We start from the raw sequence: 27344 nt of genomic DNA on the forward strand, positions 1-27344 counted from the left end.
TTATGAGTAGTGAGTGATCCTAGGGTGGCATCACATACATTCAAGTCTTTCTCCATTCTGATTTTGTTTTATACTGTTCAATTTAGAGGTCGACCGAATCTGAATTTTCAACACCGATTATTGGCGGACCAAAAAAGCCGATACCTATTAATCGGACGATTTTTTATTATTTTATTATTATTATTTTTTTATTTAAAATGTGTAATAATGACAATTACAACAATACTGAATGAACACTTATTTTAAGTTAATGCATCAAAATCGATTTAGCCTCAAATAAATAATGAAACGTTCAATTTGGTTTAAATAATGCAAAGTAAAAGTGCAATATGTGCCATGTAAGAAAGCTAACGTTTCAGTTCCTTGCTCAGAACATGAGAACATAGGAAAGCTGGTGGTTCCTTTTAACATGAGTCTTCAATATTCCCAGGTAAGAAGTTTTAGGTTGTAGTTATTATAGGACTATTTCCCTCTATACCATTTGTATTTCATTAACCTTTGACTATTGGATGTTCTTATAGGCACTTTAATATTGCCAGTGTAACAGTATAGCTTCCGTCCCTCTCCTCGCTCCTCCCTGGGCTTGAACCAGGAACACAACGACAACAGCCACCCTCGAAGCAGCGTTACCCATGCAGAGCAAGGGGAACAACTACTAGAAGGCTCAGAGCGAGTGACGTTTGAACCGCTGTTAGCGCGTGCTAACTAGCTAGCCATTTCACTTTGGTTACACCAGCCTCATCTCGGGAGTTGATAGGCTTGAAGTCATAAACAGTGCAATGCTTGACGCACAACGAAGAGCTGCTGGCAAAACACAACGAAAGTGCTGTTTGAATGAATGCTTACGAGCCTGCTGCTGCCTACCACCGCTCCGTTAGATACTTGTATGCTCAGTCAGATTATATGCAACGCAGGACACGCTAGATAATATCTAGTAATATCATCAACAATGTTTAGTTAACTAGTGATTATGATGGTTTAATGCTAGCTAGCAACTTAACTTGGCTTACTGCATTCGCGTAACAGACAGTCTCCTTGTGGAGTGCAATGAGCGAGGCAGGTCATTATTGCGTTGGACTAGTTAAGTGTACGGTTGCAAGATTGGATCCCCCGAGCTGACCAGGTGAAAATCTGTCGTTCTGGCCCTGAACGAGGCAGTTAACCCACCGTTCCTAGGCAGTCATTGAAAATAAGAATGTGTTCTTATCTGACTTGCCTAGTTAAATAAAGGTGTAAAAAAATATATAACAATCGGCAAAATCGGTGTCCAAAAATACCGATTTCCGATTGTTATGAAAACTTGAAATCGGCCCTAATTAATCAGCCATTCCAATTTTAGTCGGTCGATCTCTAGTTCAATTCGACGTCAACCAAAACAAATTTCAGCACTTATTCCTGCACTCCATTGCAGTGGTAGAAAAAGTACCCAATTGTCATACTTGAGTCATTTTTCTATTTACATTAATTTACTTTTACTCAAGTGAAATACTCAGTCAAATACTATTTGAGTAAGTCTAAAAGTATTTGGTTTGAAATATATTTGAGTATCAAAAGTAAATGTAATTGAAAAAAACATTTGTGTTTAGTGAGTCCTCCAGACCAGAGGCAGCAGATGACCAGGGATGTTCTCTTGATAAGTGTGTGAATTGGACAATTTTCCTATCCTGCTAAGCTTTCAAAATGTAACGACTACTTTTAGGTGCCAGGGAAAATGAATGGAGTAAAAACATTATTTTCTTTTAGAAATGTAGTGAAGTAAAAGTTGTCAAATACAAATGTTAAAGTACCGATGCCAAAAAAATACTTTAGTACTTTCCACCACTGCTCAATTGAGAGAATTTCCACACTGCCACGTAGGGCTGCACGATATGGGCAAATCTAGGACTTATTTTTCACCGACTGTTGCAATTGAGATTTGACTTGAGAATTAGAGCAAAACTGTAGGAATCACTGAAATAGAATGGCTATTCTAATTCTGTAGTTAGAATATAATAGTGGGCACTTTGAATACAGTGTTTGAGATGAGTTGTGACAGGGTAGGAGTTGTGACAGGGTAGGAGTTGTGACAGGGTAGGAGTTGTGACAGGGTAGGAACTAGTGTTTCCTAGGGGACCCTGTAAGCTTTGGCTACATTGTATGTTTTCTCTTAGCTACTTCATGTAGCTAACACATTCTTGCTTTGCATATTCCTATTTGATTTAGAAGATACTGTTGCACAAACATGCTGATTTCAGGTCTACACCGTCGCTGGTATCATCAGGCTGTGTTAGCTAGCCACGTTTGCTCTTACTCAGTACATTATTTAGCTAGCTGTTAGCGGCTAATTAGCATCTCGCAAGATTTAGGGCAACTTGCTAAGAAAAGACAAACTAGCTGTGTGCTGATGTAAGAAATACAAACTAATAGTGTCATCGTAGAATACTAGTGGATTTATATTAAGAAGCAAAGTGCAACATTGTTGCATGTGCTGCATTGACCATGCAGACTGAAGGCAAGTGTCTCGTGGTTGAGGAACAGCAAATGCACGCCTTGAGTGACAGGGCGTGGCTAGGTCTGAGAAATGGCGCGGAGAGCGATTACTTAAGTAGCGAAGTAAACTATAAAAATTGACATTACACATGGCGTCTCACATTTTAACAAACCAAACATTCAAATACCAGTATAGAAGGTAGAGTTAAACTCACTGGTCCCTGCATCAATACCGGTATATCATAAAATGCGGTATACCGTCCAGCCCTACATGGAAATAGAATGATTATTCTATAGTTAGAATATAATAAGCTCTTTCAATGGTGTTTGACATGAGACAAATGAAAATGCCAGGGAGGGCCTCCCGGGTGGCGCAGTGGCAAAGGGCGCTGTACTGCAGCGCCAGCTGTGCCACCAGAGACCCTGGGTTCGCGTCCAGGCTCTGTCGTGACCGGGAGGTCCGTGGGGCGACGCATAATTGGCCTAGCGTCGTCCGGGTTAGGGAGGGCTTGGCCGGTAGCGATATCCTTGTCTTATCGTGCACCAGCGACTCCTGTGGCGGGCCGGTCGCAGTGCACGCTAACCAAGGTTGCCAGGTGCACGGTGTTTCCTCCGACACATTGGTGCGGCTGGCTTCCGGTTTGGATGGGCACTGTGTTAAGAAGCAGTACGGTTGGGTTGTGTATCGGAGGATGCATGACTTTCAACCTTCGTCTCTCCCGAGCCCGTACGGGAGTTGTAGCGATGAGACAATTGGATACCACAAAATTGGGGAGAAAAAAGGGGTAAAATTAAATGCATTTAAAAAAGAAACTGCCAGGGAGGAGTTATTGTGACAGGGTAGGAACTTAAGTGTTTCCTATGGGACCCAATCTTTTGCTTCATTGACTGTTGTCTTAGCTACTTCACGTAGCTAACATATTCATGCTTCTGGTATTCCTCTATTGATTTAGAAGATAGTGTTGCACAAACATGCTGATATTGGTATTATCAGGCTATATAGTCAATTACATTTGCTCTGACTCAGTAGCTAACTAGCGATTAGCGACTAACACAATTTAGGCCTAACTTGCTAAGAAAAGACAAGCTAGCTGTTTGCAGACGTAAGAGAAACAAACTAATAGTGTAATTTATAGAACGCTTGTGAAAACTGCATCGTTATCAACATTGCTGCATTGACCATAGACTGAACACAAGTGTCTCGTGGTCAAGGAACAACATGCGCTCCTTGAGTGACGGCAGAGCTAGGTCTATGGGAAGTGGCGTGGAGGGGGACGACTCGAGTAGCAAAGTGGCCAATAAAAATGGACATTTACACATGGCGTATCACATTTAACAGACCTAATATTCAAATGCCACTTATAGAAGGTAAAGTAAAAACTCAAATTGGTCCGTGCATCAATACTGGTAGATCATTAAATACGGTATACAGCTCTGTGTGAACACAAACATGCATCCATAGCACTTTATATTCCACAGCACTTAGGTTCAAAGAGGCTCTACTGTAGCTTTACTGTAGCTTTTCTCTTCTACTTTGAGTTGGGTCTAAACCTTATAAAGTGTAGGGCCATTGGTGTTCTCTTGACGACGCAGCCTTTAAAGAGTACCCGGCATTTGATCTTCTAGACTAGGCTGTATCTGACCAGGACCGAGGCCAGCAACAAACATTTAATGTCCCACCATTTGTACTTCAGTTGTCTTTTGCTCCAGGCTGGATGCTGATTGGTCAGTTCTGCTGTACTGTAGACTAGAGCACCTCCTGGTTTTAATGTAACCAAAGAGGGGAACCCTGGCTAGGAGGTGAGGCAATACACTTCCAGAGCTGTAGCGTTCCATTGCCCCCCGCACCCCCGCTTAATAGACAAACACACACGGCAACAAGTGTTTGTCACATCGCTTGGGCCCTTCATGTTTTACCTGTTAAGAGAACTTGACTCATGATATCAGATTAATGCAAGGTTGTGGCATCATGACTCACACAGCCAAGCAGGGTCTCTGGTTTTTACATGGACAATTGGTGGGGATGAAAGTCGACAGTTCCCAGTTTAACTGAAATGATTTGCCTGTTTTACTGAAAAGCCTTTCCTTTTTAAAGGCAACATGGCTAGGACCAGAAACAAGATGTCTTCCTCTTAGGCCTTCAGCAGAAGTTCGGGTGTTATTGGTATTTGTTCTGTCACTAGGATAACAGTTAGTTATCTCTGGGATCGAATAGGTACAGACCTCTCGCCTGTCACATTTGTTGCTCCGCTGCTATGCCATTGATGTGTGCCTGCAGCTGCTCTGTGCAATTGTCTTGAAGTTATACACCCCGTGATAGCACTCAACTTATGCGGGTGCCAGGTTTGTTTTTCCACCAGAATACTAGGTTGAAGGGTGTTATGTAATGGTTGAGCTAGCTGCTTTCTTCCTGTCTCTGCTAGTACCCACCCTTCTGGGAGGGAAAGAGGAATACGGACAGAGGGAATGATTCAGTCAGTGACACCACTGTAGCTGTAACCAGAGTAGGAATCAATGGGAGATAGTCTAGGTGAGGACACACCACACATGGGGCTAATCAAGCCAATGTCAACTGTTGCATTCTGATGACATCACCCTCCCATGTGCATTCTCTTACTGTGTCCTTGAACCCTGCCCCTCATCAGAGAAAGTGGAGAGGAAACGGGACTTTCATGGAACAGTCCACATGGAATGGAAAGGAACAGGTCTGAAAAAAGTGTGAGAAACCAGTTGGATGACCAAGTGCCCATTTTTAAGCACAGGGAGACCTGAAGTACATCCATCCACTACGCCCTTCCTTTGTGCCCTAATATACTTTATGTCATGATAGTGAAACTTGAGCTAGAGATCGATATCATATCTAGAATTCAGTGTGTCCCACTTGGCTCATGTCTAGCTCCCTCCAGTGTCTTCCTCCACTCAGCTGAGTACTTCAAGGCACTCATCTGTTAATAAAGAATGTGTCGTTTTTTTACGGCTGTCCTTTGGACCTTTTTTTAAAGGAATGCTTGCATAGGGAAGCATGCACTTGTTTTGACGTCAGATCACATTATCCTATAGCCTATAATGGCCAACAGCTGTCTTCCCCCACCAAACCATGGATTCTGTTAGTTTGTCTTTCTGCTGCTCTGACACTGAAGGCTAAGTTTAAAGGAATGTCTTCAATGCTTGGGCATCATATTACGTTAGCCTATTCTATGTCTTAACCACAAGCTCTCTTCCCAACTACAAAAACAGATTTCTCTCCCAATGATGTCAATAAATGAATTCAACACTGAATCGGGCTTTTAAGTGATTTCTCACTGCTGATGTGACACTAGAGGTCGACTGATTAATTTGAAGGGCCGATTTCAAGTTGTCATAACAATCGGAAATCTGTATTTTTGGGCGCCGATTTCAGATTATTTATTTTTTAATTAATTTTTATTTTATACCTTTTTATTTAATTAGGCAAGTCAGTTAAGAACACATTCTTATTTTCAATGACTGCCTAGGAACTGTGGGTTAACTGCCTTGTTCAGGGGCAGGACGACAGATTTTCATCTTGTCAGCTCAGGGGTTTCAATCTTGCCACCGCACAGTTAACTAGTCCAACGCTCTAACCATTGCACTCCACGAGTAGCCTGCCTGTTACGCAAATGCAGTAAGCCAAGGTAAGTTGCTAGCTAGCATTAAACTTATCTTATAAAAAAACAATCAATCATAATCAGTAGTTATAACTACTAATCCAGTTTAGCAGGCAATATTAACCAGGAGAGTCAGGGTATATGCAACAGTTTGGGCTGCCTGGCTCATTGCGAACTAATTTGCCAGAATTTTACGTAATTATGACATATATTGAAGGTTGTGCAATGTAACAAGAATATTTAGACTTAGATAAAATACCGAACGCTTCCGTATTTCACTGAAATAATAAACATTTTGTTTTCGAAATGAGAGTTTCTGTATTCGATCATATTAATGACCAATGGCTCTTTCTGTGTGTTATAATTAAGTCTGATTTGATAGAGCAGTCTGACTGAGCAGCAGCAGGCCCGTTATCATTCATTCAAACAGCACTGTTGTGCGTTTTGCCAGCAGCTCTTCGCAAGCACAGCGCTGTTTGACTTCAAGCCTATCAGCCTAATGGCTGGTGTAACCAATGTGAAATGGCTAGCTAGTTAGCTGGGTGTGCGCTAATACCGTTTCAAACATCACTCGCTTTTAGATTTGGAGTAGTTATTCCCCTTGCGCTGCAAGGGCCGCAGCTTTTGTGGAGCAATGGGTAACGATGCTTCGAGTGTGGCTGTTGTCGACGTGTTCCTGGTTCGAGCCCAGGTAGGGGCGAGGAGGGGGACTGAAGCTATACTGTTACACTGGCAATACTAAAGTGTCTATAAGAACATCCAATAGTCAAAGGTATATGAAATACAAATGGTATAGAGATAATATAGTATTTATAGGACTAACTACAACCTAAAGGTTCAACTGTATTCAGAATGCATATAGTTGTTTTTACACAATAGAGGGAAACCTCCCGATGTTTTGGAGATGGACTCTGCGGCTGTTTACGTCTAGGCCTGTTATCTGGTAAGAGCTGCCACATACAGATTGTAGGCTTCACATAGGGTGTCCTAGTGTTTGATTTGCTTCAGGTTGCACAAATGAAGGGCTCGTTTTAGACCGCATCACCATGGCATTGACATTTAGCCTAAGCCAGTTGAGCTAGCCAACTGGAGCTAAAGTACCTCGAATCACAGTGGCTAACAAAACAGATATACTGTAGCAATACCATGGTATTGAGGTGTCTATTGCATATGTCAAAAGGTAATGAGACACTGTGGCTCTGTTAGGTAGAATAGCTCTTCATATATCCCTGGCGCTGAGGCAAACACTGTCTCTGTTGCTTGTTGTGAATTATGGATCAGCCTGCGCAACAGACAGCCACAGCACTGATGCCCGCTGTGGTACTGGCAGACTGGTCTAGCAATAGGTTAGTTAGGCTATCTGGATGGAATGCCCTCGCTGGGAGTGACTGAAGATGAAAGCTGGTCAAACTAATCAGTGTCTTAATCAGTGGGAACCTGATTTACTAGGTGGTAATTCAGCTCAATGAGAGTCTGAGAGCGGAAGGACTGGCCAGATTCAGAGGTCTGGATCCCTCCTAAGTGTTTTGGACTCACTTGAGTTCCACAGTCAATAGAAAGCTAATTGCTATGTTCAGCAGTGTATGTTTGCTAACAAAATAATGACCTGTCTGACTTGTTGGCCTGGCTATACCTCTGTTTTGACAACACTGCATCGAGGCTATTAACCCATACTTTACTACCACGGTTCATATGTACATCACTGGGACTACCAGTCTACTGGATGATCGACTTCTTAGTCTGTGTAGAAGTCTGCTAGAAGGTGATGTTCACTGTGTACAGGAGACGTACTCCAGATGTCGACAACAACAACTGACATGACGGGGCAATAACATGACGAGCTTTAACATTACTGCAGTAATGCCTAATCCTTTTGCTTATGGCGTATAGGTTCAGCAGCTGATTTGTTTAATCTTATTGTTATTTAATCTTAACGAATCATAACTTTTTTGAGATTTGATCCTCTGTGTTAAACTACTTCAAGTGTCTTTCTTGGTTGGTGGGTTTTTGTCTGCAACCGATGCTCAACCTGTGCCCTGGTGTGTTTTTAGTAGTCAGGCACAAGGCTGCAAAAATCTGTGGTCAGAGCTCTCGTTGAGCCTTGTATCAGTCCCGTCAGAGGAAGGAAGCACACTGCTGTGGCTTACATGCCATGTTTGTGTGAGAGGTGGTCTCTTCTCCCCCTCCCTGTGTAATTTAGCCTAGTTGTAGTCACCCACCCCAAGATGGGCTGTGACTGAATATTACTCCATCAGAGGCAGTATTTTGGGATGTCTGTCACATTCCTCCTGACCCCACATCAGTGGTTAAACACTGGAATGAACACCACCAGTAAGGGAATTAGAGGACCTTTGGCATAGCAGCCTAGTGTCTAGGTGCTTCTGAGTAGGCCTAACCATCCCATTATGTTTCTCTACTCAAGTTTCTGTCAAAGCAAGGCATGGATTGGGTCCAACTTGAGATGTCTCTAAGGATTTGATTTAGGTCAGTCTAGGTGAGATATATATATATTTTTTTCTTCTTCTTTCTTTCCAGAGACAATTTTTCACTTTAAAATGTATGTCAAACAAAAACCAGTAATTGCAAAATTAAACAAACTGTACAACTCTATGCACAAGGATTACTTGTCAATTTCCACTAAAGTGTGGTTATTGATAGCACAAAACAGTCATTCTGTTACCAAATTTTGCATCTACGCTGTTCTTAAAGTAAATGTGTTTTTGTGAAATGTTCAGTGGTAATTAGGGTTGGACCATATCAAGAAGCATATGAGATCTAATTTTAAATGCCATTATACTCCAATATGGCGTAATAAAGAATTCGTAGCATGGTTGAATTCTGGGGGAAAGTCAACAGTGGTGAGTTTGAACATTTTACTAGCGAATGTGAACGATGCACATTATGCAAATGAACAGTTTTGAAGCATGCTTGTCTAAATAACAATGGCTCAAGCAACGTGACATCACTTCCTTTCGCAATATTAACATTCAATGTATCAAAATATATGATCACACACAGGGAATGTAATCAATATTTACAGTAATATACATACACAATATTAAATTAGGATTTCCCCCCCACACACACACACACACACACACAATTTAGACATTGAAACTATAAAAACGGTTTCAAGTCTAGCTCCTTGTTAAGGCCATGAGACGGGTACTGTGACTCCAGAATGATTCCCTTTTGAATAAGTTTCCTCTCAATGTCCCCTCCCCTGCATGGCATCGTGACCATTTCTATTCCAATATATCTCAGAGAACTATAGGATGTCCAGCTTGTACAAAATGAGCAGTAACCAATATTTTTTTTTTTGTCTCACCTGGCCGTAAATTGCTGCGGGGCACACTGAGCCGTCTCTTAAGGCTTCTATGGGCTTTCCCTATGTAAGACGGACCACAGGGACATTTCAGCATGTAAATAACATTGGTGGACATGAAGGTAATCAGGCCCTTGATATTTAATCTTTGTCCTGTGCAGGGATGGGTAAATGAGTTGCATTTGTACGTGAAGCTGCATTGAGCTCATTGGCCACATTTTGTTATTACCCTCTGGAACTTTGTCCAAAAAAGTTCCCCTTTTCTCTGGTGGGTAATCAGATTTAACCACTATCTCTTGTTTGGGGGGTCTTTTAAAAACCATATGTGTGGCATATTTAAAAATGGGTTTCAATTGTGGGTCAGTATCAATAATATACCAGTGCTTCCTGATGTCCTTTCTGTTTTTGAGTTTGCCTACAACTCCAGCACTTGCGTTAAGTACCTGGATGTGCGCATGTTCTTCAGCTTTTGTAGCTGTACAAATAATCCATCCCAAGGGCTTTGACTTCTCAAACATGTCAGAAAGCTAACACAATATGATGTCCTGTCACCTTATTAATTGCGCCACTCACTAAGATTAACTAGCAAGTTAAACTTTGGTCGCGTTGATGCAGAATAGTTTTTTTTGCCAGGATAAAAAAATGATAAAACGCATAATCGTTATCCGTTATTTCACCAGGTAAGTTGACTGAACACGTTCTCATTTACAGCAACGACCTGGGGAATAGTTACAGGGGAGAGGGGGGGGCTAGATTGGGAATTTAGCCAGGACACCAGGGTTAACACCCCTACTCTTACGATAAGTGCCATGGAATCTTTAATGACTAGTCAGGTCACCCGTTTTAACGTCCCATCCGAAAGACTGCACCCTACACAGTGCCCTGGGGCATTGGGATATTTTTTTTGTCCAGAGGGTGCCGCCTCCTGTTCCCTCCAACACCACTTCCAGCAGCATCTGGTCTCCAATACAGAGACTGACCAGTAAGTATCTTGCTGCGTTTTGTAAACACATGTTAAATGCTTTTTATTGGGTTCCCGAGTGACAGGGGTCTAAGGCACTGCATCTCAGTGCTAGAAGCGTCACTACAGACCCTGGTTCGATTCCAGGCTATCACAATTGGCCGTGATTGGGAGTCCCATAGGGCAGCGCACAATTGGCCCAGCGTCGTTAGGGTTTGGTCGGGGTAGGCTGTCATTGTTGTTTTTTTTTTTTTTTTTTTTTTTTACTGAATTACCTAGTTAACTAAAAAATACCCTTTTCATTATAAGCTCATTTACTTGTGGCTACCAGCCAAATATCTTTGCTCATCTGATGAAAATGAAGCTATTTTCTGTGAAGGAAAACTATACTTGCGCGTATTCAACCTGCAGGGGGTCTGTTAATATAAGTGGCATTTAAAAAAATATATATATATATATTTATGAATATAGCTTGCAACAACTATGTCTTTTATTATATACCTGTGGTACAAAAGGGGAGAATATCATCATTCTAATGTCAACTTTATTTCTCAACTCCTAATATTGAGAAAATTACACTCATTGGAGCCAATTACACATAGGCTTTGAATAAGCACCCACAAATAGGCTACCAGTGTGGCAAGTGCCACTGGCAGCTGGTAAGCTTTCTTAAATTGGACATTTTTGCCAAAACATGGCTCTTAGCGAAAATGTGTTTGGCGTTACCCTTCTAGCTATTAGGCTGTTAGTGTCATTATAACTAGAAGAGTAAACTATCTACTAAATCTATTCACTTTAAAATGTTAATTACTTCTCCTTGCCATGATCATTCACCTGATGATATTGATAAGACGACGTGATCTAAATGGGGGTCGCTGGTTTGCCCGAAGGGGGTCCGTGGGCAAGAATGTTGAAGACCCCTGGCCTATTGCTAATCTGTCATGGTTTGATAGCAGCTGAGTGGCTTGTACTTTACTTTCTGCATATTTTAATGGGCTGTCATCACTGCTGATTTTTTCTAAGAACGACCATTACATTACCTCACTAGTAAAAAAAAAAGGAAAAGCTAGCTTCCTGCAGGTGCTATATAAAGCAGGCCTAACTCAGAGCAAGCACTTGTAAACAATGCTGCTGTAGAGCAGAATGCAACAGTGTTTCCTGTAGTAACTTGGACGACAAACGTACCAAGGTCTTAGTACTACGTAAAAATGGTTTCCAAATGTGTGTAAATGTATTTACAAATTACAAGTGAACTGAGAAGGTGGGGTTTCAGAATGTGGCTGTGTTCAAGAGTATCAAATCCATGATGCATTGTGGGTAAATTGACTGCCTGACTGATCTACATATGTGTATGCAAGATTTGTAGGTCAGTCAGCAGTTTTAATGTTGAACAAGCCCAATCATAGTGGGTTAGCCAGCCTACATCGATTTCCTTGTGTCTAAGGTCCACACAGCTCAGATCAGTTTGGGGAATTGATTGAAACATTGATTGAAAGAAATACAGGCTTGGGATCAGTCAAGCAGATGTTAGGGGTAGGCACTTTATACCAGTTATTGTGCAGAAGTCACGTGATTAAGCTTTGGGTCTCGTCGTTATAATCCGCATGCACTGAGTGACAAAGTTAATATTTTTGGGGGGGCGTGATAATTGTGGGTGTTAGCAAGCCGCTTAATTGGCAGGGTTATTGCTGTAGAGGAATTGGTTGACAATTCTCTCAACATCTGTAGCAAATTTTATGTAAAAGGCCCTCCCGAGTGGCGCAGCAGTAGAAGGTACTGAATCGCTGTGCTGAGGCGCCACTACAGCCTGGGGTTCGCTCTAGCGACTCCTTGTAGCCAACCGGGCGCTTGCAAGCTGACTTCGGTCGTCAGTTGCGGCTGGCTTCCGGGTCATGACAAAAAATGCTAACCTGCTGGTAATAACTGTTCAAATAAAAACAGGCTTCCTACCTCCATTGTCAACAAGCCCATCATGGCTATCAGATTCTCACTGTATTCAAAACTCTCAGCTGATCCTCCCCATAGAGCCCCAGCCAGCTGCCAAAGCTAATGATACTGCTCCTCTGGATACCAGTCATAGCTCCAGTCTTTAAAAATACCCTGCTACATTCTCCCATGCTGTCCTTATGGTACTGTCATCAGTCTGAGATCCACACCACTGTGAATATTTGTCTGTTTAGAAAACAGAGCGGGCTCAACATGCCTGGAAAACAAACGCTCCGAAGTTCACTATGGTGCACCGTGTGGGTTCCAGGCTAGGCTACATCCGAATGTGGTGGTTGTTGTTTAGCCCCTCTTCTCCTCCTCACAACATGGTAAGGCTAGCGCATAGCCTAAACGATGATCCTAAAAAATAAATGTTATTAATACGGTTTTCTTACACAACAAGCAGGTCAAGATCAAAGGTTAGCCTATGTAGGCTAATATGTATGTTTGTAAATCAGTTGGCTCATTATTAACCCTTGAGCCATTACCCACCTCACCCCCATAGATAAACCAGGCCTATAAGGCTAATTTCCATAGGGTCATATGTTTAATGTATTGCTCAAATGTAAACGCCTGTCACCATCAATGGACCAGTAGGCATTGTCTCTTCATAACCTATACAGGGACAGGATGCTACAGTCTGACAGCAGAGGCAACAGGATGTATGCAGAGTGGGTTAACCACTGGGTTACAGAAGGCGCCTTACTGCCTGCATGTCAGCCAGGCCTTGAATAAATGACTTCTGTTTTTTTTTCAGTCTTCAGTATTTGTGCTTTGGGCCAACTCAAATGTGATTTAATATCTATCAAGCTAGTATATCCACTAATTAGGAAGCACGTGTGACCGCAGTGCATTTGATGTCAAAATATGGTCAAGGGGAAAGTCACATCCGAAATCACAATCCCATAGGGTTATTTTTGAAATTATTTTTGTTTTGTTTTCAGAGCTTGCGTTGGCCCAGCGCAAGTTTGCCCAGTCCCTGGGAGAATTCCAGTTTGAGTACATCGGCGACGCGAAGACCGACGATGAGAGGTGTATTGGTGAGTGTGGTGCTGTTACGACCTACAGCTGGGTGGTTCTGCCAGCGTAATCAGACTGAGAACCTTTGTTTTTGGTTCTGTCTACCACCAAATGAAGTGCTTGCATGTGTAATTTCCCAAACTCTTGGCTTCTTTAGAGATGGAAACACCAGTACTTATGTCCCTCTCTTTTTCTCTGTGTGGTCCTATGTTGGTGTGTGTCTTGTCTCGCCTCCTGTTTGAGGGGTGTGTGTGTGTGTGTGTGTGAGATACTACACACACATATTTAGCAGATGTTATGTCAGGTGTAGCGAAATGCTTGTGTTCCTAGCTCCAACAGTGCAGTAGTATCTAAAAACGATACACGCATCTAAAATAATGGAATTAAGAAATAAATATTAGGGTGAGCAATGTCGGAGTGGCATTGACTAAAATACAGTAGAATAGAATACAGTACATGCATGAGATGAGTGAAGCTGTATGTAAACATTAATAAAGTGACTAGTGTTCCATTATTAAAGTGTGTTTCTCTGTCTTGCAGATGAATCCTTGCAGGAGTTCTCCAACTTCCTTAAGAACCTGGAAGACCAAAGAGAGCTGATGGTAAGCAGTAACTAGTTGAGACCTGCTTTAAAAGCCAGGGGAAATACCGCTCTCTGTTTGTGTCTAACTAAAGTCTGCTCTGTGTGTGAGTAAATTACAGTTCCTCGGTGGGTGGAGAGTTGAGCGATGCCTCTGTAACACCATGTTCATTAGGGCACACTGTAGCAAAACTTATTGGAATAGAAAACCATTTGTTTCTTATTAGACAAGTCTGGGTAGTCCCTGCTGTCTGTTTTTGTATGATTGGTGTCTAATGAACATGACTCAGAGGAGAGGAGTTAGAGCCACCTTCACTGCACCTGTCTAAGGGTCACTGTGTGTACTATCCCCACCTCTCCCCTAGAGGTGGTGGGACAGAACCATTAAACACAACCTCAGAAGACATGACATACCAGAGTCAATGGAGTCATTCAACACTCACTGATGTGTAGTGCTATACTAGTACACTACAGTGACACATGTTAAAGTTCAGTTACATCTGCTATAATTTATAGAGGAAGTTACAGCTGAAATGAATGCTGTAAATGTAGCCTGTTAGTGTTTTCTACCCATGCAGAAAAGACTGGGTCTGTGTCCTAAATGGCACCCTATTCCTTCTCTGGTCAACAGTAGTGCACCACATAGGGAATAGTGCCATTTGGGATGCAACCTAGGGTAACCCTGGAGTTTGCAACCAACCCAGCCTCTCTCGTTGAGTCACAGTGTTCGTGTGTCAATAGATGGGCGTCTCCGTTTCACAGAATAATATCCCTCAAGGCTCCTGGCTCTATTGTCCCTATTCCTCCATACCTCTATTTACTGTAGGTTTTGCTGACTCAACGTTTTAATCAAGGGCTAGGCTACATCTTGTGGTCTCTTGGTGACTCATGCAACATAGATAATGTAGTGTTATTTATATTCTCCTGTAATGCAGCCTATGGCTTGTTCTGGGAGTTCTAAGAGCTCGTACACGCCAATAGTGTTTGCCTGCCGTGAGTACTTGCGGACCTAGTGCAAACCGATTTTACTTGTAGAGTCACGTAACAGCACGCTGAACAATCGGTAGACGAATGGGAGATCCAGCTTCGATGCAATGTGTGCGACCCTTAAAATATGGTAGCTAGATACAGTATGGCATTTTGAAAAACCATTCAATACTATTGTTTTACTTCCCTGACCCCTTGCAATCAGAATAGGTTATGTTTACAATGCATGTTATGTACTGTATTTGCGCTGTAGATGGGGTCTATCGTTGTATGTAACCATGTAACCATCTCTACCAGGGCCTGGTTCAGCCCCAGCATCGCATAGCAGTATGGGATGACAACGCAGCCCACAGCAGAGGACTGTGGGGTGGGCAGGCAGGCTCAGACATGTCCTGGAATTTATTTATTTTTAAAAATACATTTATTTCACCTTTATTTTATTATTTATTGTAATACCTTTTATTAGTTGAGAACAAGTTCTCATTTACAACTGCGACCTGGCCAAGATGAAGCAAAGCAGTTCGACAGAGTTACACATGGAGTAAACAGTCAATAATACAGTAGAAAAAGTGTATATACGATGTAAACAAATGAAGTGAGATAAGGGAGGTAGGACAATAAATAGGCCATGGTGGCAAAGTAAATACAATATAGCAATTAAAACACTGGAATGGTAGATTTGCAGTAGATGAATGTGCAAAGTAGAAATACTGGGGTGCAAAGGAGCAAGATAAATACAGTAGGGGATGAGGTAGTAGTTTGGGCTATGTGCAGTGATCTGTGAGCTCCAGTTTCAGAGATTTTTGTAGTTTGTTCCAATTCATTTGCAGCAGAGAACTGGAAGGAGAGGTGGCCAAAGGAGGAATTGGCTTTGGGGGTGACCAGTGAGCTATACCTGCTGGAGCGTGTGCTACGGGTGGGTGCTGCTATGGTGACCAGCGAGCTGAGATATGAGATATGACCAGCGAGCTGAGGGACTTTACCTAGCAGGGTCTTGTAGATGACCAGGAACCAGTGGGTTTGTCGGCGAGAGTGTACAGGTCACAGTGGTGGGTAATATATGGGGCTTTGGTGACAAAACGGATGGCACTGTGATGGACTGCATCCAATTTATTGAGTAGGGTATTGGAGGCTATTTTGTAAATGACATCGCCGAAGTCAAGGATCTGTAGGATGGTCAGTTTTACGAGGGTATGTTTGGCAGCATGGGTGAAGGATGCTTTGTTGCCAAATAGGAAGCCCATTCTAGATTTAATTTTGGTTTGGAGATGCTCAATGTGAGTCTGGAAGGAGGGTTTACAGTCTAACCAGACACCTAGAATATGAGGACAACTACAAATGCCTAAGTCAGAACCGTCCAGAGTAGTGATGCTGGACGGGCGGGCAGGTGCAGACAGCGATTGATTGAAGAGCATGCATTTAGTTTTACTTGTATTTAAGAGCAGTTGGGGGCCACGGAAGGAGAGTTGTATGGCATTGAAGCTCGTCTGGAGGGTAGTTAACACAATGTCCAAAGAAGGGCCAAAAGAATACAGAATGGTGTCTGTGTAGAGGTGGATCAGAGACTCACCAGCAGCAAGAGCGACATCATTGATGTATACAGAGAAGAGTCGGCCCAAGAATTGAACCCTGTGGCACCCCCCGTAGACTGCCAGAGGCCCGGACAACAGGCCCTCCGATTTGACACACTGAACTCTATCAGAGAAGTAGTTGGTGAACCAGGCGATCATTTGAGAAACCAAGACTGTCGAGTCTGCCGATGAGGATGTGGTGATTGACAGTCGAAAGCCTTGGCCAGGTCAATGAATACAGCTGCACAGTATTGTTTCTTATCGATGGTGGTTAAGATATCGTTTAGGACCTTGAGCGTGGCTGAGGTGCACCCATGACCAGCTCTGAAACCAGATTGCATAGCGGAGAAGGTACGTTGGGATTCGAAATGGTCTTTAATCTGTTTAACTTGGCTTTCGAAGACCTAGAAAGGCAGGGTAGGATAGATATAGGTCTGTAGCGGTTTGAGTGTGTGTCCCCCCCCCCCCCCTTTGAAGAGGGGGATGACCGGCTGCTTTCCAATCTTTGGGAATCTCAGACGACACGAAAGACGTTGAACAGGCTAGTAATAGGGGTTGCAGTAATTTCGGCAGATCATTTTAGAAAGAAAGGGTCCAGATTTTGCAGCTCTTTCAGAGCATCAGCTGACTGGATTTCGTAGAAATGGGGAAGGCTTGGGCGAGTTGCTGTGGGGGGGTGCAGTGCTGTTGACCGGGGTAGGGGTAGCCAGTTGGAAAGCATGGCCAGCCGTAGAAAAATGCTTATTGAAGTTCTCAATTATAGTGGATTCATCAGTGGTGACAGTTTCCTGTCCTCAGTGCAGTGGGCAGCTGGGAGGAGGTGTTCTTATTCTCCATGGACTTTAGTGTCCCAGAACTTTTTTGAGTTAGTGTTGCAGGAAGCAAATTTCAGCTTGAAAAAGCTAACCTTGGCTTTTCTAACTGCCTGTGTATATTGTTCCTAACTTCCCTGAAAAGTTTCATATCACGGGAGTACGCCACAGGATGTTTTTGTGCTGGTCAAGGGCAGTCAGGTCTGGAGAGAACCAAGGGCTATATCTGTTCCTGGTTCTACATTTCTTGAATGGGGCATGCTTATTTAAGATGGTGAGGACGGCATTTTTTAAAGAATAACCAGGCATCCTCTACTGACGGGATGAGGTCAATACCCTTCCAGGATACATTTACATTTAAGTCATTTAGCAGACGCTCTTATCCAGAGCGACTTACAAATTGGTGCGTTCACCTTAAGACATCCAGTGGAACAGCCACTTTACAATAGTGCATCTAAATCTTTTAAGGGGGGGGGGGGTGAGAAGGATTACTTTATCCTATCCTAGGTATTCCTGAAAGAGGTGGGGTTTCAGGTGTCTCCAGAAGGTGGTGATTGACTCCGCTGTCCTGGCGTCGTGAGGGAGTTTGTTCCACCATTGGGGGCCAGAGCAGCGAACAGTTTTGACTGGGCTGCGCGGGAACTGTACTCCCTCAGTGGGATACCCGGGCCAGGTCCATTTAGAAATGCCTGCTCGCTGAAGTGTTTCAGGGAGCGTTTGACAGTGATGAGTGGAGGTCGTTTGACCGCTGACCCATTTACGGATGCAGGCAATGAGGCAGTGATCACTGAGATATTGGTTGAAAACAGCAGAGGTGTATTTAGAAGGCGATTTGGTTAGGATGATATCTGTGAGGGTGCCCGTGTTTACGACTTTGGGGTTGTACCTGGTAGGTTCATTGATAATTTGTGTGAGATTGAGGGCATCCAGCTTAGATTGTAGGATGGCTGGGGTGTTAACTGCATGTCGCAGTTTAGGTCACCTAGCAGCATGAGCTCTGAAAATAGATTGGGGGGGGGGGGCAAGCAGTTCACATACGGTGTCCAGAGCACAGCTGGGGGAAGAGGGTGGTCTATAGCAAGCGGCAACGATGAGAGGCAGATTTTTAAAAGTAGAATTTCTAATTGTTTGGGTACAGACCTGGATAGTAGCCTGCAGAGTAGTAGCCTTCCTATCTATCAACCCAGGGCAATTCCACGGTAACGGACTTGCGCCGAGACTCCGATTTTTCACTTAAAATGTATGCCAAACTTGATTTCAAAGTTTAACAAACCATAACTCTATTCACAAGAACTACTTTTAACAATATACACTGAACATTTTACAAAAACACATTTACTGGAAAAACTGCAGATGCAAAGTTTGGGTCCACGGTTTCCCAAAACTCTTAAATAGCTGCTCCGAATTAAGATTCAATAATGTTTGCAAAAATAGTGTCAGCTATGACATGACACATTGACTTTGAGAATCTCTTTTGGTTATTGAAATACAGTAAGTGGAATTGCGGGAACTGAATTTTGTCATGGGTCCCTGTTCTGTACTACCCAGAAATGAACAACTATGGATATGAATGTTATTCTCTTCATGGTGATGTATCCTAACTAGGTACAGAAATGTATAAATATGCAATATCCTATTCTACACGCTGGCTATTATTTTAATGAGCTCTGCCCCCAAACAAGACCAAATCTGAACCGATCTTAGATGTCTGGCTGCATTTAGAGGCATCCCAATTCTGACATTTTCTTCACTAATTGGTCTTTTGACCAATCAGGTCAGCTCTGATGCAAAAACATCTGTGATTGGTCAAAATATCAATTCGTGTAGAGGTCGACCGATTAATCGGAATGGCCTATTTAATAGGGCCGATTTCAAGTTTCCATAACAATCGGAAATCGGTATTTTTGGGCGCCGATTTGCCTATTTTATTTTTATTCCTTTTTATTTAACTAGGCAAGTCAGTTAAAGAACACATTCTTATTTTCAATGATGGCCTAGGAACGGTGGGTTAACTGCCTTATTCAGGGGCAGAACGACAGATTTTCACCTTGTCAGCTCGGGGGACCCAATCTTGCAACCTTAAAATAAACTAGTCCAACGCAATAACGACTTGCCCCTCTCTCGTTGCACTCCACAAGGAGATTGCCTGTTACGCAAATGCAGTAAGGTAAGTTGCTAGCTAGCATTAAACTTATCTTATAAAAAACAATCATAATCACTAGTTAACTACACATGGTTGATGATATTACTAGATATTAACTAGCATGTCCTGCGTTGCATATAATCTGACGGAGCATACAAGTATCTGACTGAGCGGTGGTAGGCGGAAACAGGCGCGTAAACATTCATTCAAACAGCACTTTCGTGCATTTTGCCAGCAGCTTTTCGTTGTGCGTCAAGCATTGCGCTGTTTATGACTTCAAGCCTATCAACTCCCGAGATGAGGCTGGTGTAACCAAAGTGAAAAGGCTAGCTAGTTAGCGCACTCTAATAGCGTTTCAAACGTCACTCGCTCTGAGCCTTCTTGTAGTTGTTCCCCTTGCTCTGCATGGGTAACGCTGCTTCAATGATGGCTGTTGTCGTTGTGTTGATGATTCGAGCCCAGGGAGGAGCAAGGAGAGGGACGGAAGCTATACTGTTACACTGGCAATATTAAAGTGCCTATAAGAACATCCAATAGTCAAAGGTTAATGAAATACAAATGGTATAGAGGGAAATAGTCCTATAATAACTACTACCTAAAACAACTTACCTGGGAATATTGAAGACTCATGTTAAAAGGAACCACCAGCTTTCCTATGTTCTCATGTTCTGAGCAAGGAACTGAAACGTTAGCTTTCTTACATGGCACATATTGCACTTTTACTTCTCCAACTTCGTTTTTGCATTATTTAAACCAAATTGAACATGTTTCATTATTTATTTGAGGCTAAATTGATTTTATTGAAGTATTATATTAAGTTAAAATAAGTGTTCATTCAGTATGGTTGTAATTGTCATTATTACAAATAAATAAGTAAAAATCGCCCGATTTAATCGGTGTTGGCTTTTTTGGTCATCCAATAATCTGTATCGACGTTGAAAAATCATAATCTGTAGTGTAGATAAAGTGGAGGAGATGGATTAAAGAGACAATTTGAGAGATGGATTGTGTGTGTGCAATTCAGAGGTGAATGGGCAAGACAAAATATTTAAGTGCCTTTGAACTGGAAATGGCAGTTGGTGACAGGCGCAACAGTTTGTCAAGAACAGCAACGCTGCTGTTTTTATTTTTATAACGCTCAACAGTTTCCCGTGTGTATCAAGAATGGTCCACCACCCAAAGGACATCCAGCCAACTTGAGACAACCGCAAGAAGCATTGTTGTCAACATGGGCCAGCATCCCTGTTGAACGCTTTGGACACCTTGTAGAGTCCATGCCCCAATGAATTGAGGCTGTTCTGAGTGAAAAAAGGTGCATCTCAATATTAGGAACGTGTTCCTAATGTATTTACCCTCCGTAGAGTTCAGTGAGTAGTGTACATTATAGTGTGTTCCACTCTTGTTCTCTGCAGTGTACTGTACTCTACTGTGCTGTCCACACTTCTGAACCCAACTCTGATTAGTGACTACTATGATTTTCCATTTGTGCCAATTCAATTGTAGATACTCTGTTACTGATTTTTGATAACGGAATTTCAAGTTATTGCTCATATTTCATAAACAATTGATAGGTCTACCTTGACTTCTGAACCTTCATTATCCTCCCTCATGAGGGAGAGAAATTTGAAAGATATGAGAGGCAAAGTTTCTTAAACTTACAGAAGGCAGAGTTCTTTCTCCAAAATATGTGTTGATATTAGATGGCAGGGGTCTTTACTTTAATTCAACATTATACTGTTTTGATGTATTTCTAATACCTTAAGAAAACCAGAAATCAAAACCTTTGTTTAATCAAAACAAATTTGGATGGGAAAATGGTTGACCAAAGTGTATATATGCCTTGATTTCAACAAAAAATATCGAACTCTAGCTTTGATTTGACACCAAATTTGACATGCTCCTTTGAGCTTCACATGTTGGTGCTCATGGGTCCTTTTACATGGACATGACCCCCAGCAACAGGACCTTTTAGCAGAGAGGGAGGTAGGTATGATTCAGAGAGGGGGAGATATGGCAGGGCGAGTGATCAATAGGACAGCGCTGTTGATTTCCAGCTGTCATGTGACTGGGACTAGTGTACTTGAATGTGTTGTGGATGCTTGTAAAAAGATATACAACAACGGGCAACTTTCACTGACTTTATGCTGTCATTAACCCTCTGCAAGTATTGTGACCTTTGGCTTTCCATTGGAATGTTATGTCAAATCGGACGGTGCTTATTTGTCCTTTTTCACTAACTGCTGGGCTACCTGCCGCCTCTTAGGCTGGGTTTACACTCAAACGGTCGTCTTGGCAATACGTCACTGATTCTTCCGTAATGATAGAAATTCTGGCATGCACTGAAATCTCCATGATGAGCTTGTGGAGCATCTACAGAGAATGTCTAGTAGAGTACAACTCCAGCGTAACACTGTACCTGTGAATAAATGAAACACTTTTGTGGAATGTCCTAATATGGTCATGTCTTATCATCTCTTGCTCTCTCAGATGAGGAATATTACAGAAACGCTAATGAAACCGCTGGAGAAGTTCAGAAAAGAGCAACTGGGCTCAGCCAAGGTACTCTATCATATGCCACTGCTTAATTCAGTCTACTTGTTAATGAGCTCATACAAGCACAATCCTGTGTGCTATAAAGTAATACCCTTTTCTCAACACTGAGCCAAACCAAGCTGTACTGCCCTGGCCTGGTTGTGCATCCACCATAGTTGCAGAAACCATGCTGGAAAGAGGAATGTGAAATGAAAATATCAGAGCCAGATAAGTATGTTTTGGGTCAGCACAGTAATGTGAAAAGGGTATTAGACAGTATCTTTTATCAAAATCCCCTTTTAATTGTAATGTGTACCTCTTGATATCATGTTCTGAACATTCCTTTGGTCAGTGAAACTAATGCAATATTAAGATGACGTTTGTCCTGCTCACTTCTCTCATCTCTCTCTTACCATGCTCTTTCTCAATCTGTTCCTCTATGCTATGCCCTTTTAAGGCAGAAAGGAAGAAGTATGAGAAGGAAACTGAGAAGTACTACAGCTCCTTGGAAAAGCTTTTGAACATGTCAGCAAAGAAGAAGGAACCGCAGCTACAGGAGGTACTTTGTTTAATACTTTTACCCTCGCTCTCGTGCGTATATTTACGGAAAATGGAAAACAGGCCAAAAAGACGGGCCCCAACATCTTCCCAACCCCAAAATGGCTGGAAATAATATTTGCTTAGGGAGAAGTTCCTGAATCCTGACCCATAGGATGCCTCTCAAATAGCACCCTAGTCCCTGTATAACGCACTACTTTTGACCAGAGACTTATACACGGTAGGGGATAGGGTGACATCTTGGCTCATCTGTAGCGCTGAAGTGTGTGGAGCGGTGTGAGTGTCCACAGGCCTAGGGTTAGAGTACGGATGAGTTTCTCTTTCCTGCTCTGAAAGGGAAGTCATGTTCAGTGTTTCTGTACCAGCCACTAAGGTCGTAGCTTTTGGAGCGCCTCAAGACATCCTGAGATTGCAGATACAGTATCAAGCTTTACAGACCTAGTGTGGATTATATTGGGGTTGGTAATGGAAAAACAAACCTTTTTGGTTATCATTGTAGTTTATATGCATTTCACTGTGAAGGCTTGTGGAGCTATCCTTTGTGTAAGGATATACTAAACTTACCATATAGTACCTTACACAATCTAGTACCAGACTGCATGTCTATGTAATATAACCTAAACTCCCCTTCACAAATTATTTTGTATCCTATAGATTGCCCTTGTGGGAACTGTTCTGTTCCCTCACTGACTCTTGTGGTGTATTCAATGAGATTAAACTTTCTGAACATTTCAGGTAGAAATGTGAAGAGCTGACACAATTCCAAATTATACCTGAGAGCCAATCTGTTATATGCATTACATTTCTGTGTTGTGATACCCTCCTGAACAGACCCCAGGATTCTGTGTTTGGAACAGAGATTGTAATCAGGGCACAGTAGAATATAAATATATATGAGTGTCCATAGCCGCGAGGCACCGTCTAAACTCAACTAATCTGATGTCGTACTGTACACTCGTCATGTGACGGGCCCGACGCACAGGCCCGACCTATGGCAGGGGAAAAACTACCAGCCGCTAATGGAAACTGATGCACTGGATTGAATACAATAACATATTGAACATCCTACAGTAAAGGGGTAAATAACATTGAATACTGGGATGTTGTGAAGATCCAGTCAACAAACCATATAGCCTATACTTTCTCGGTCTGTCTGGGACTCTGTCTGAATCCAGTACAGCTGAAGCTAGGCTGTGTTCTCCATCTCTCTGTGTACACCTGACTGTACTGTATAATAACGCGGACATTTTCTCGCTTTCTCTCTGTCCTCTGTTGTGCAGGCGGACAGCCAGGTGGAGACCATTAGACAGCACTTCCAGGAGGAGTCTCTGGACTACGTGTGCAAACTGCAGGAGATCCAGGAGAGGAAGAAGTTTGACTGTGTGGAGCCAGTGAGTGTTAGAAAATACATAATCACACACTCTACACCAGGTGGACAAAACATTAACTCCTTCCTAATATTGTTTGCACAGCCCACAGTTGTCAAGTTGGCTGGATGTCCTTTGGGTGGTGGACCATTGTTGATACACACAGGAAACTGTTGAGCGTGTGAAATGCGCTAGCGTTTTAGTTCGACACAAACTACAGCCATACCCCATTCAAAGGCACTTCAGTCTTTTCTCTTGCCCATTCACCCTCTGAATTGCACACATACACAATCCATGTCTCGAGCCTTTAATCAGTCCCCGGATCTTCATCTGCACTGATTTAAAAGTGGATCTAACATGTGACCTCAATAATGGCTCATAGGTTCACCTGGTCAGTCTGTCATGTTCTTCATGTTTTGTACACTCTGTCTATGTTGTACTCCCAATGTGCCTTAAAGGAAATATTCACCCATTTGATTTTATTGTTACATTGTATTTGTACATCTGAGTGATTTTTAAAAAGCTGTTCAGCGTTCAAGCAGGCAGAAACACAGCCAGTATGACAAGTTTTGCATCATGACATTTGGAGCCAATGAGTGAACGAACTGCTGGCGAATGCACCTTTAGTACTTGTCTAGCCTGGTCAGCAGTTCTCTTTTACAGTGCTCATTAACTTGGTGCTCATAAAGTAGTGTACACTACAGTTAGTGTTTTATATAGGTTCCCGAGCAGTCAAATGAAGTGTGTTATAAACCAGCCCTGAAAGTGAGTGTGAAAAATCAGATGAAAGTCTTCATTCCCTGTAAACCTGAGAAACTATGTGAAAAGTGTTGACGGCCCCAGGTTATAATGCATAAAAATACATGTAATTTATACACTCGTGTCCCATGTTCTTTCTCTCCCCAGATGCTGGCGTTCTTTCAGACAGTGTTCACCTTCTACCACCAGGGATTTGAGCTGGCCAATGACTTTAACCACTACAAGAAAGCCTTACAGATCAATATACAAAATGTGAGACCTTGGTCATCATCCAGGTCTTATTAGATTTCTATTTAAAATGGAATCCCCCATAAGGGGAAACAGCGCCACTGTCTGCCCCCAGAACCTTTGTTGTTTTTGGTCAACATTTCTGCAGTGCAGATTCGGCTATTCTATCGAGCATGCAATGATGTCTGGTGGGAGGGGTGTTTTGCAGTAACTTTTGTCGTAATAGCCCAGTCTGACATGTTTTTTTTTTAACCATTAAGGATTACATTTTTAACCACATAGTACAAGGATGTCCGTATACTGTATGAGACAAAGTGGTGTAAATATAGGTAGGTATGTGGCGTGTCTGTGAGCAAAGCACGTCACCTTAATTGTTCCTGTAAATCGCTCTGGATATAAGTGTCTGCTAAATGACAAACATTTTAAATGAGGTGATCATTTCCATCAATTTTAGAATTATAATCAGTTTTTGTCCTAGAGGGACATGTACACAGAGTAATGCTCTAAATACTATAGATTACACACTCATCACAAAAACTGTACATACACCCTATGTTATACATATCCTACATTTGAATGTTTTCTCATATATCTATAAAGTTGATCTGCTTCTAGTGGGACTTTCCCTAGGTACTTGAGGTGCTTTTTTTTTTTTACTCACTCACACTATTGTCAATCAATGGTGTTTGGTTAGTCTTAGTGTTTTGATTATGTTCTTTGACCCCAAGCTTTCACTCACACTCCAAAGGAGCAGATTTGCAGATTTCCTTTTCCAGTGGCTTTGCAATGTGTGATTGACCCCTGCATGACCATTTTAGCTAGGGTCACAAGGGGTGTCTTCCTTCCTTGGGTGTCTCCCTGTAGTCAATGTACTACATTGTGAAACTTGACCAAAAAAAATAAAAAATTAACCTTAATTTAAGGTTAGGGTTAAGTATAAGATTAGGGGGGTAGACAAGGTTGGGGTTCATTTTCATATCAGTTTGGAGAGAAGTTGCTTTGCCGCTTGACCCGATAGTAACAAGACCACCCCCCCATATAGACACGGAGTCGGTTTGAGGGCACGCGGGTGGAGGTGTTTGAGCTGATGAAGAGGATAAGGGAGGTTCCCCAGGAGTACAGACAGACCAGCCCCATCAGCAGCGAAGGATACCTCTACGTCCAGGAGAAACGTAAGGATAGAGGAACGACGCGTGTGTCCAAGAGGGGAGGGCAGTTTAAACTGGTTGTGTTCCAATGAAATGTGTGTTCTTGTCCCCAGGGCCCCCTCCTTTTGGTTCCAGTTGGGTGAAGCGTTACTGCACGTTTGTGAAGGAACAGAAAATCCTACACATGGTCACCTTTGACCACAGGTCAGGAGGAAAGATGGTGAGTTGTGACCCATACAATCAAAGACAGGTTTTGGAAGCTATACACAGTATGGTCCAAGTAGCACATCAAATGATTGATTATTCAATGTGTGTATCCATCCCTATTCAAATACATCTATGAAGTCAAAATTTGTCAAATCGACAATTACCATTGAAACCCGCATTAAAAGTGCAGTCTGTAGTCATTTTATAAGGAACAACTCTCTTTCTTGCCATCAGAACAGGCTCTCTGAACAGTGATTCTCTCCCTCAGGGCGAGACTGAGTCGGTCACCCTTAAGTCTTGTGTCCGCAAAACCACAGACATGCTGGACAGGCGGTTCTGTCTCGATATAGAAATCACAGACCGGTATGTCGTCGCGTCGCACTACACCCATTACACTTCTCGATCACTTCAGTCATCATGTGTTCTCTGTGGTAAGACAAACTTTCCACAACCACCTGTTAAAGTATCTCGTCTCATCTAGGAAATAAGGGGGATTTTTAGATGGATTCCCCTCAAGATCACCAGAAGTCATTGACTCATACATTTAGTACATAAACCAGGAGGGGTTGGTCAGTACCATCTAGGGTGGGGGGGAGAGGGGGCGAGGTCTGCCATTAGACCTGGAAAATGTGATTACATTGCCACGCTTGTAGCTTATTCATGCACTGTTGGCAGCCTTCCCAAATACACAGTAACACTCCCCATTTAACAGTTCTGCTTGAAGCCTTCGCTCCACACAGGTCCTGTGTACAGTAAAGCTGAGAGAGCTGCTCTCTCTAGCCTAACACAGGTTTGGGTTGGAGAGGATTTGTCATGGAAGATGGCCCCTCCACATAGCTGAGAGGATTCTCTATGCTCCTCTGCTACACTTGGTTGTGATAGATATGGCTCTTTATGTCACTCTGCTGAACCAAACTGCTATTCTGTCTGGGGTATTATTAGCAACCGCAACCCCCAAGCTTAGAGGGTTTGAAATTTGTGTTACACTCCCGGTGCCTGCTTGTCAGCCTGCAGATGTAAGGTATTTGGTATCTGAGTGCAACAGGTTAGGGTTAGCCTGATGTG

At 42.6% G+C, this 27344-nt stretch overlaps 1 protein-coding gene across 1 annotated transcript in view; it reads left to right on the top strand.

The window, feature by feature from the left end:
• LOC115145596 (rho GTPase-activating protein 10) overlaps positions 1-27344 on the top strand; it is a 69561-nt gene that overhangs the window by 12406 nt on the left and 29811 nt on the right. The window contains exons 2-10 of the mRNA XM_065003905.1: positions 13312-13407; positions 13928-13989; positions 21968-22039; positions 22470-22571; positions 23851-23961; positions 24844-24948; positions 25967-26096; positions 26186-26292; positions 26548-26642. Of these exons, the coding sequence (XP_064859977.1) occupies positions 13312-13407; positions 13928-13989; positions 21968-22039; positions 22470-22571; positions 23851-23961; positions 24844-24948; positions 25967-26096; positions 26186-26292; positions 26548-26642 (880 nt within the window). The remainder of the gene's footprint in view (positions 1-13311; positions 13408-13927; positions 13990-21967; positions 22040-22469; positions 22572-23850; positions 23962-24843; positions 24949-25966; positions 26097-26185; positions 26293-26547; positions 26643-27344) is intronic.

The sequence above is a fragment of the Oncorhynchus nerka genome, linkage group LG18, assembly GCF_034236695.1.
Source record: "Oncorhynchus nerka isolate Pitt River linkage group LG18, Oner_Uvic_2.0, whole genome shotgun sequence".
In the NCBI taxonomy this organism is placed as follows: domain Eukaryota; kingdom Metazoa; phylum Chordata; class Actinopteri; order Salmoniformes; family Salmonidae; genus Oncorhynchus; species Oncorhynchus nerka.